The following is an 11,880-nucleotide window of genomic DNA, read 5'->3' as shown; positions in this document are numbered from 1 at the left end:
GGGAAAAGTCGGATCGACATGTGATCGGTTAGATTTACACAAGTATGTCATGATTTATTCTTTACTGTACTTTCACTGTGTTGTGTTTACATAACAGGTATAATCATTAAGTATATACATGATAATAATCATAATTGTTTAATGTATACAAGATCAGAGTGGATTTCAGGTCATTAGGTTTAGTTTTACTCAGGTCTTTTGTTTTTAAAGTTTATGACTGAGTTTAGTAGACCAGTGATTCAGAAAAATGACATTTTTCTTCTGATATGCTTAAATCATTTTTTTCTTTATTGCTTTGCTGTTCGAACTTGAAAAACTAGAAAACGATTTACATGTTAATATATACCCACATAATCATTGGTGTGTTATTTATAAACTATTAAAATAAGATGTCTTGTGATTCTTTGAATGATTTATTACATTATAATAAACACTGCAACATTACATAAGAAAATATTTAACGTTACCTCAGTAAGACTTCTGGGAATAATGAGATGAAGAACGTGCAGTAAACTGTACAACTGTTTGCAGTACAAACCAGTGCGTTAATAATTAAGACAATACATTAAAACTAGATTAAAAAAAAAAAGTTAATCAAGACAAACTTTAAGTTGGCCTGAGAAAGCCGGACCAGAAAGTTTAAAAAGTTTGAAAGCCTTACGTTTGACTGTTATAGGTAGGTAGGTAGATAGATAGATAGGGTACCCAGGTAGGTTTCTAGGGTGTTGCTATGTGTTTGCTTGGGTACCCAGGGTACCCATTAGAATGTTACTAGCATGATTCTAACATGTTACTAGCATGAATCTTAAAGGTTGTATCAGCGATTTCTAGCCTGAAACATAAAGTGTCAAATTCAGCTGAGCTTTCTTCACGATCCGCTCGCTGCCTGCCCCATAAATTGTCTGTGAAAAAACCGCGTCTCTCTGGTCAGCCTAGGGTCGGAGATATGCCAAAAAAACAATCGGCACTACCAACCTTTCCACGAACTGTGGACTTTCCTACTGGTGCAGGGATGTGAGGGAGGCGGAGCGAAAGTCCACAACACCAAACCCCTGACGCTGATTGGTTGGAACACTGTTTGTTTTTCTGTGGAAAGGTTGGTAGTGCCGATTGTTTTTTTGGCATATCTCGGACCCTAGGCTGACCAGAGAGACGCGGTTTTTTCACAGACAATTTATGGGGCAGGCAGCGAGCGGATCGTGAAGAAAGGTCAGCTGAATTTGACACTTTATGTTTTAGGCTAGAAATCGCTGATACAACCTTTAACATGTTACTAGCATGATTCTAGCATGATTCTAACATGTTACTAGCATGAATCTTAACATGTTACTAGCATGATTCTAGCAGGTTACTAGCAGGATTCTAACATGTTACTAGCATGAATCTTAACATGTTACTAGCATGATTCTAGCATGTTACTAGCATGATTCTAGCATGTTACTAGCAGGATTCTAACATGTTACTAGCATGATTCTAGCATGATTCTAACATGTTACTAGCATGAATCTAACATGTTACTAGCATGATTCTAACATGTTACTAGTATGAATCTAACATGTTACTAGCATGAATCTAACATGTTACTAGCATGATTCTAACATGTTACTAGCATGATTCTAACATGTTACTAGTATGAATCTAACATGTTACTAGCATGATTCTAACATGTTACTAGCATGATTCTAACATGTTACTAGCATGATTCTAACATGTTACTAGCATGATTCTAACATGTTACTAGTATGAATCTAACATGTTACTAGCATGATTCTAACATGTTACTAGCATGATTCTAACATGTTACTAGCATGATTCTAACATGTTACTAGCATGATTCTAACATGTTACTAGTATGAATCTAACATGTTACTAGCATGATTCTAACATGTTACTAGCATGATTCTAACATGTTACTAGCATGATTCTAACATGTTACTAGCATGATTCTAACATGTTACTAGTATGAATCTAACATGTTACTAGCATGATTCTAGCATGATTCTAACATGTTACTAGCATGATTCTAGCATGATTCTAACATGTTACTAGTATGAATCTAACATGTTACTAGCATGATTCTAACATGTTACTAGCATGAATCTAACATGTTACTAGCATGATTCTAACATGTTACTAGCATGATTCTAACATGTTACTAGCATGATTCTAGCATGATTCTAACATGTTACTAGTATGAATCTAACATGTTACTAGCATGATTCTAACATGTTACTAGTATGAATCTAACATGTTACTAGCATGATTCTAACATGTTACTAGCATGATTCTAACATGTTACTAGCATGATTCTAACATGTTACTAGTATGAATCTAACATGTTACTAGCATGATTCTAACATGTTACTAGCATGATTCTAACATGTTACTAGCATGATTCTAACATGTTACTAGCATGATTCTAACATGTTACTAGCATGATTCTAACATGTTACTAGTATGAATCTAACATGTTACTAGCATGATTCTAGCATGATTCTAACATGTTACTAGCATGATTCTAGCATGATTCTAACATGTTACTAGTATGAATCTAACATGTTACTAGCATGATTCTAACATGTTACTAGCATGAATCTAACATGTTACTAGCATGATTCTAACATGTTACTAGCATGATTCTAGCATGATTCTAACATGTTACTAGTATGAATCTAACATGTTACTAGCATGATTCTAACGTGTTACTAGCATGATTCTAGCAGGTTACTAGCAGGATTCTAACATGTTACTAGCATGATTCTAGCATGATTCTAACATGTTACTAGCATGAATCTTAACATGTTACTAGCATGATTCTAGCATGATTCTAGCATGATTCTAACATGTTACTAGCATGAATCTTAACATGTTACTAGCATGATTCTAGCAGGATTCTAACATGTTACTAGCATGATTCTAACATGTTACTAGCATGATTCTAACATGTTACTAGCATGAATCTTAACATGTTACTAGCATGATTCTAGCAGGATTCTAACATGTTACTAGCATGATTCTAACATGTTACTAGTATGAATCTAACATGTTACTAGCATGATTCTAACATGTTACTAGCATGATTCTAACATGTTACTAGCATGATTCTAGCAGGTTACTATTAGCACATTGTTAGCATGATTTAGATAGATAGCTCTAGGAGTAGTAGCAGTCAGAAATTTTAGTCTCTGAAGAATAAGAAGTTTAAATAGCATTCTTTCTCAAGCCAACTTGATATCGCAAAAAAATAAGGTATATAGTGTTTATTATACGCCTGTAGATACGGTGTTGTTAACTGAAATTGAAAAACCGTCACGTGACGTGAATGAAAGAACAACGTGGTCACGCAAGATACGTACGTTACTGAATTTCGCTGCGTCACTCTGTATAATGGCACCATCCGCTGTTTAGTGTTATGTGTTTGCGATTTCTTTCAGGTGAAAGATGAATGAAAACTACAAAAAACGAAAACCACACGATTAGAGGTAGTTTATACACTTTATTTACAGATGAAAGTAGAAAAACAGTAGAAAAATAATAAACACTTCAAAGACGATGAAGAAAGAAGTCTGCCTACCCAAAACAGGCATTCATATTCATATTTGTAAACACTTTTCACAGCTCACAGGTTGTCTTTGATTTCGGTTCCAAGTTGTTTATTATTTAATGTTGTTTAGTCGTCTTTAGGTCTTATTTGGCAAGTAGGTGCAAAAGTAACCAGCCGTCAAGGCACAAGTAACCAACATAAATACAAATACTCTTTTTTTTTTTTTTTTTAATCTTTCTCTCAGTAGTATAACGTTATCATGACCCATTTACAACAAACATTTTAAAATAAAGAGTATTTTTAGTAATAATGAATAGATATCTTTCAAATGGCTGTTAGAGTATAATAGTAAGGCTCACAAAAATTTTACACCCCTCCCCAAAAAAATCAAAGATTTTAAAAAATAAACCATGGAGAAGGAGTTTTGTAAACACGATGGGAAACTATAAATAAATGCCATGTGATTTCTCCAAATTCATCCCTCCTGGCCAAAGTCCTCTGTGAACTTCTTCAGCTTTACCAGATCCTCCTCGTTCACGGTGGGCTTGGTTTTCTCGAGTGATCTTACCATGTCCTCCTGAGACACAACAGGCAATGGCATCAAAACAAGCTTTGCGAATTCTGCTTTTTTGTTCACTAGTTGTAAACTTACCAAGCTGACTATTGGCTCAAGGAGTTTCTCGCTCGCTACATCCATCCAGGTCATCTGAATGGCGCTTGGGTCGTTTGGAGAGCAGGGCGTTAAGAGGTCGTCCACCATAACATCTGGGTTGTTCCATGCCTTTCCTCCGACCTGTTAAAACAGATGTGAGAGGATTGATTTGACTCAATTAGACATTATTAGTTGTGCAAATCTATAGAAGGTAATTATGACTTTTCAATCTCACTCAATTGATGAATTCAAAATGACTAGGTATGAACTCGAATTTATGAGAAATAAAAAAGTAAGAATTGTAAGATTCTAAAGTTGAAATTATTTATTTTATTCCATGGCAGAAAAAGAACAAAAAATGGTAGTTTCTGCTATGGGATTAAAACAAAATAATGGAAGTTATTTTTATGCAATTCTAAGAAAGAAAAAAAAAGTCAGAATTGCAAGATGTAAATTCAGAATTCAGAGGGGAAAACAAGTCAGTTTCAAGATATAATTTTTTTTTGCTCACACTCAGTCTGTGAATTTATATCTCACAATTCTGACTTTTAAAAAATAATTTCAACATATAAAATACAGAATTGTGAGAATAAAAAAAGAATTATGAGTTATGAAACTCACAATTATTAATTAATTTTTTTCTATTCCATGGCAGAAAAAAAGAACAGAATATGGTAGCTTGTTTCCACCAAGAGGGAAAAAAGTAAGAAAAAAAGAATAGAATTTTTCATGCAATTCTGGGAAAAAAGTCAGAATTGCAAGATGTAAAATAAAAAAAAGCCAGAATTTTACAATATAAACTTTTTTTTTTCACAGTCTCTTAATTTATGTTGCACAATTCTGACTTTTTGTAAAATAATTTTAGAATTATGAGATATAAACAGAAAATGGTTTCCACCATGGGATAAAACAATAAAAATAATATTAATTATATTTATATACATTTTTTTTCCATGGCAGAAAAAAACAACAGAATATGGTAGCTTGAAAAATAAAAAAATAACTCAGTTTAGACTTTTTTCACACAATTCTGAAAATTGCAAGATGTAAACTCAGAATTCAGAGCGAAAACAAAATGTCAGAATTTCAAGACAAACTTTTTTCCCTCGCACTCAGTCTCTGAATTTATATCCCACCATTCTGACTTTAAAATTATATCAGAATTGCAAAATATTCAAAAAACTCATTTAAAAAACAGTTAAAACAGTTAAAAATGATTTATATTTTTTTACCTATGGTGGAAACAAGCTACCATATTCTGTTCTTTTTTCTGTCATGGAATAAAAATAAATAAAAAATGTTGTTTCATTATTTTGACTTTATTTTTATTTTTTATTATTATTTTAATTATTTCAGAATTGCAAGATATAAATTGAGAATTGCAAGATACAAACTGACAATCCTCAGAAGAAATGTCAAAATTGTGAGAAAAAAGTCAGGGCGTACAGAATATTGTAGCTTGTTGTAGAAAATAAGCTTGAATTGTGAGATATAAATATCAGAATTGTGGGGGGGGGGTGCAGAATTATGAGATATTTGCAATTATTATTATTAATATTTTTAATTCTGTGGTGAAAAAATTATAAAATTTTCCGCCATGGAATAAAAAAAACATGGTGAGACGTATTCTGCGGGAAAAACTCAAAAATATTATAGCATAAACAAGCTTCTATTTAAATGTCATCCTGTACCTTTCTGAAGTGAGTGGCGGACTGAACTTTGCGAATGGGCTGCATGAGGGCGTCACGCACAACGATGCTAATGTCGGCACCCGAGTATCCGTCTGTCTTTTTCCCTAAAGTTATGAAATCAGCTTCGTTGAGGCTGTTGGGAGTGGAGCCGAGATGCAGCTTGAACATGGTGGAGCGAGCGGGCTGCTCAGGAAGAGGAATGTAGATGCGCTTTTCAAACCTACAACCGGAGAAAATAATAAACCGATGCCTATATAGACATTTAAAGCCATAAACATTAGTGTGGATTTGTGAGACTCACCTTCTTCTGATGGCAGAATCCAGCGTCCAGGGGATGTTCGTCGCTCCAAGGACCAGAATTCCTTCGTTGTCGTTTCCTACACCTGCGAGAATTAAAAAATTAAGTTTATAATCAATAATGAAATAAATAATGAAAACTATTATGAAGACAACAACAGCAAAGAAAATAACTGATAGCAAAACTATAACAACAATTAAAGGACTTGAATAAAATGTTATTTTTCAAACATTTTCAAGTTATCATCATCATCATCATTATTATTATTATTATTATAAATAAACAAGTCTTTGTTAACCATGCATTAATGCCTAGAAAAAAATATTAAAATATAAATAAAATATAAAACTGACATGTTTTTTACTCATTCACAATAACTGTGTAGCATATAAAACGGGAAAATTAAAAAGTTATAATCAATATTTTAAATAATGACAACTATTATGAACACAAAAAACAAATGTGATTTTTTTCAAACAAAAATATAACTGAAAATTATAAAATAAAAATAAAAAAAATTAAAATATTATCTGGAAAATATTCATTCACAATCACTGTATAGCATATAAAATGGGTCAATTAAGGTTATAATTAATATTTTAAATAATGAAAACTACTTTTAAAACAGAGCAAAAATGTTTAGTTTTTTTTTTACAAAAATATAACTGACATAATGGAAAATATTATTCATTAACAATTATTGCATATCATATACAATGGGAAAATTAAAGTTGTAATAAATATTTTAAATTATGAAAACTATTTTGAACACAAAAAAAACAAAAATCATATTTTTTCCAATAATATATAACTGAAAATAAAAAAAGACTAAATAAATTATAAAAATATTATCTGGTAATTATCATTTATTAACAATAATTATATAGCATATAGAACAGGAAAATGAAGGCTATAATCAATATTTTAAATAATAAAACTATTATGAATACCAATAACAAAAATATTTTTAACAAAAATATAACTTAAAATAAAGTCAAAATAAATTCTTAAAATATTATTATTAATTCACAATAATTGCATAGCATATAAAATGGGAAAATTAAGATCATAGTCAATATTTTGAATAATGAAAACTATTATGAATACAGAAACTAAAATATTTTTTAAACAAAAACATCTCATATCATATATTTTTAACAAAAATATAACTGAAAATAATAAAGTCAAACTAAATGATTAACATTTTATCTAGAAACTATTGTGAATTCACAATAATTGTATAGCATATAGAATGGGAAAATGTAAATTGTAATAAATATTTTAAATCATAAAAACCATTATGAACACAAAAAAACAAAAATTTTGTAAAACAAAAATATAACTGAAAATAAAGTCTAAATAAATTTTTTAAGTATTATCTGGAAAAAAAAAAATGTTTATTTACAATAAATATATAGCATATAGAACAGTAAAATTACGGTTATAATCAATATTTTACATTATGTCATAACTGAAAATAAAGTCTAAATAATGTATTAAAATATTATCTAAAATATTCACAATAATAATTCTATAGCATATAAAAAGGTAACATTAAGGTACTAATCAATATTTTAAATAACAAAAACTATTACGAACACAATAGTTTTTTTTTTTTAACAAAAATGTAACTGAAAATAATAAAGTCAACAGAAATTATTAAAATATTATCTGGAAAATATTGTTCATTCACAATAATTGTAAAGCATATATAATGGGGAAATTAAGCTTATAATCAATATTTAAAATAATGCAAACTGTTATGAAAATAACTTGTTTTCTCAACAAGAATATAAGAAAAAAGAATGACTTCAATTTGATAAAATATTATATTATAATATATATATAAAATTGTATAACATGTAAAAGAGCAAATTTTAGTCTAAAAAAAGGCAATAAAAAAAAAAGATAACATTTATCATAACATTATATAGGCTTCAGAAAGTAACCAGAGGATATATGGTTTAGAGAATAGATCGACAGATAGACTGTTAAAATAAAATAATTAATAAGAACACTTAAGTAACTAAACAGGAAATTAACCTATGTAAAAATAACCAAGCCAAAAAAAGCCAAGTGAGACGCAAACAACGGCAGCTTCGGGTTTACCTTGCATCTGGACCAGAAACTCAGTCTTGATCCTGCGGGCCGCTTCGCTCTCGTTCTCGTTTCTGGATCCGCACATGGAGTCGATCTCATCGATGAAGATGATTGAAGGCTTGTGCTCCCGAGCCAAACTGAACAGATTCTTCACTAACCTAACAGACAACAACACAATTAACAACAAACATACCGAAAACAACAAAACATGAGACTCAACATTTGAAGAGCACTCACTTCTCACTCTCTCCCAGCCACTTGGACACCAGGTCTGATGAAGAGATGGAGAAGAAGGTGGAGTTGTTGGCCTCGGTAGCCACAGCTTTAGCCAGGTAGGACTTTCCCGTTCCTGGAGGACCAAAGAGCAGAATCCCTCTCCACGGAGTACGTTTCCCTGCAGATAATGATGAGCTTTAAAGTTCAGAAAGACATTTTCATGCTTTTTAACGTGTATAACCCATCTTACCAGTGAAAAGATGAGGGAATTTGATTGGCAGGATGACAGCTTCTTTAAGGGCCTCTTTGGCTCCTTCCAAACCAGCAACATCGTCCCATTTAATGTTGGGTTTCTCCATGACAATAGCACCTGGAAATGATGAAAATCCATGGTTTTTTTTCTCTTGTTATGACTTTAATAGTCTGTTTGAGACAAAGGTTGTACCTTGGAGTTGACTTTGGAATTTCTTTTTTTCTGCATCGCCGTCATCGCTGTCAGTCCTGTATAAAATGAGATTTGTCATTTTGTTTAGTCCGTGTAACAGGAAGTGGATTAGGCGATTGAGCAGGAACTAGATGTTCTTACCCTTTATCATCAGACTGGGGAACTTTGACAGGTTTGGAGGGTGGCGCGCTCTCTTTCTTCTTCAGGTACTGCTTGAGCTGCTCCGCTCGTTCCAGATACTCCATACACTTTGCTCTGATGCTCTGCTTCGCCTTTTCGCCCTGAGCTTCATCTGCACCATAAAACATCACAATTATACAACACATGCCAGCATGTATGTTTTGCTCAATTAATTGCATTTTTAATGAGGCACTGAATATATATTTAAGATATGACAGACAGTATAAAAATAAATAATAAATAATAAATATATATATATATATATATATATATATATATATATATATATATATATATAGAAATGTATAAAGTAATTATAATAATGATTTAAATATTAATTTAGATTTAAATAATAAATAAATTCTAATTATCTGCACCATAAAATATCAAAACAGTAAATAATGTGCCATTATTTGTACATTTATTTTTTATCAATAAACTGCACTTTAATGATGAATCAAATACAATAAATTTCAATAAATAAATAAAATACATATAAAAATTTTTAAAAAATCCATAATATTACAAATAATTTCTAATTATCAGCACCATAAAATATCAAAGCAATAAAACATGTATATATAATTTTTTTTTAAATATATTAAATGTATATATTTTTAAAAATGCATGGATTTTTTTTACCAATAAACTGCACTTAATGATAAATCTTTTTTTTTTTTAAATAAATAAATACATATTAAAAATAATTAATATTATAAATCATTTTTAATTATCTGCACCATAAAATAATAAAACAATAAAACGTGCCATTATTTGTTGATTTTTTTCCTCAAAAGTACAAAATAAATAAAAACAAACTGTATAAATAAATTGTAAAAATTCATGGATTTATTTTATATACATATATTTTTTATATATATTTTTTAATGATAAATTAAATACATTAAAAAAATAATAATAATATAAAAAAATAATAATATTATAAATAATTTCTAATTATATTTCTAATTATATTTATTTCTATAAAATATCAAAACAATAAAGTGTGTCATTATTTGCTCATTTATTCAAATAAATAAACAAATAAAAGTAAATAAATAAATAACCAAATAACAATGCATATAAGAAACATAATATTATCAATACATTCTAATTATGTGCACCATACCATATCAAAACAATAAAACGTGCTATTATTTGTACATAGATTTTTTTCTTAATAAACTGCTTTTAATGATGAACGAAATATGAAATATAAATATAAAATAAATAATATAAATAAACAATAAAAATATATATATATTATTATCATCTGTACTATAAAACATTAAAAAGTATCTCTATTAGTCTATTAAATTTTTTAAAAGAAATGTACAAAAATGATTTTATGTCCATAGAAAGCACATTAAATGTAGGTAAAGTGGCTACTTTTAAGGTTTCAAATAAGATTTTGGAGAATAAAATGTCAAAATTTGGTTGAAATAATGTTACATTGTGTAAAACAATATTTATGTAAAAATTCAAACAACATGCGTATTCTGACTTAGAAAAGAATAAATAAAATTTGATTGTGTTTTAGATGAGTAAAACAATTCTTACTGACAAATGGGCAAAACCTAGGATAGTGGCAAATTTTCAAAAATGTAGAATTACAACTAGTTAGTATTTGGGGTGAAAATAATTCATCTTTTAATGTCATAAATTGATTTTTGTTGTAAATATCCCTGTCAAGATTGTTACACTGAATGACATTTTAGAGGGTGTCTTCTGTAAATTAGGGGAAATGTATGCTATTTATTTTTTGCTCAGAAAAACAAAAATGCAATTAAATTAAACAGAAAACTTTTTAATTTGGGGGGGGGGGAACAACTACAACTTAAAGTATTACACTTGTTGTTGTTATGCTTAAACCCCTTTTCATCTTTGACCTAAAAATAAAAAAGTATTTTTTAAAATTGCATGTGAAATATAAGTGAAGTTTACAAATAGTGGATTTTGGTTTCTTACATTTCACCACATGAAGAAAATACTGGATTGCATGTTGATAGAGGCGTAGGGCTTCCGTGTAATTTTTGGCCTTGTCCTCCTCAGATGCTCTGCTGGCCAAATCAATGGCTTTCTATCGTGCACATGTAAAAACAGAAGAGACAAAAAAAAATATTTTATGTTTCATAAATGCACACAATTAAATGCAATATCTCACACATTGAAAATAACATAAATGTGACCCTGGACCACAAAACCAGTCATAAGGTTAAATTTTACAAAACTGAGATGTATACATCATATAAAAGCTCAATAAATCAGCTTTCTATTGATGTATGGTTTGTTAGGATAGGACAATATTTGGCCGAGATACATCTATTTGAAAATCTGGAATCTGAGGGTGCAAAAAAATCAAAATACTGAGAAAATCACCTTTAAAGTTGTCCAAATTAAGTTCTTAACAATGCATATTACTAATCAAAAATTACATTTTGAAATATTTATAGTAGAAATTTTACAAAAAATCTTCATTGAAAATGATCTTTACTTAATTTCCTAATGATTTTTGCCATAAAAGAAAAATCAATCATTTTGACCCATACTATGTATTTTTGGTTATTGCTACAAATATACCCCAGCGACTTAAGACTGGTTTTGTGCTCCAGGGTCACAAATAAAACTGATTGCAAATAAAATTATTCCACAAGCAACATATATTTAAAGAGCCTAAGACAATAGCCAACAATACACTGTATGGGTCAAAATGATCAATTTTTCTTTTTCGCCGAAAATCATTAGGATATTAAG

At 29.7% G+C, this 11,880-nt stretch overlaps 1 protein-coding gene across 1 annotated transcript in view; it reads right to left on the bottom strand.

The window, feature by feature from the left end:
- Positions 1–3,481: 3,481 nt before the first annotated feature.
- Positions 3,482–11,880, bottom strand: part of patj (PATJ crumbs cell polarity complex component) — a 165,391-nt gene continuing 156,992 nt past the window's right edge. The window contains exons 42-51 of the mRNA XM_073843627.1: positions 11,095–11,206; positions 9,088–9,238; positions 8,947–9,002; positions 8,752–8,871; positions 8,523–8,679; positions 8,295–8,443; positions 6,189–6,270; positions 5,888–6,107; positions 4,197–4,337; positions 3,482–4,121 (exon numbers count right to left, since the gene is read on the bottom strand). Coding sequence (XP_073699728.1) covers positions 4,020–4,121; positions 4,197–4,337; positions 5,888–6,107; positions 6,189–6,270; positions 8,295–8,443; positions 8,523–8,679; positions 8,752–8,871; positions 8,947–9,002; positions 9,088–9,238; positions 11,095–11,206 — 1,290 coding nt within the window. The 3' untranslated portion in view covers positions 3,482–4,019. The remainder of the gene's footprint in view (positions 4,122–4,196; positions 4,338–5,887; positions 6,108–6,188; positions 6,271–8,294; positions 8,444–8,522; positions 8,680–8,751; positions 8,872–8,946; positions 9,003–9,087; positions 9,239–11,094; positions 11,207–11,880) is intronic.

This window comes from Garra rufa, chromosome 7, assembly GCF_049309525.1.
Source record: "Garra rufa chromosome 7, GarRuf1.0, whole genome shotgun sequence".
Classification (NCBI taxonomy): Eukaryota; Metazoa; Chordata; class Actinopteri; order Cypriniformes; family Cyprinidae; genus Garra; species Garra rufa.
This window is presented reverse-complemented; position numbering and strand designations above follow the sequence as displayed.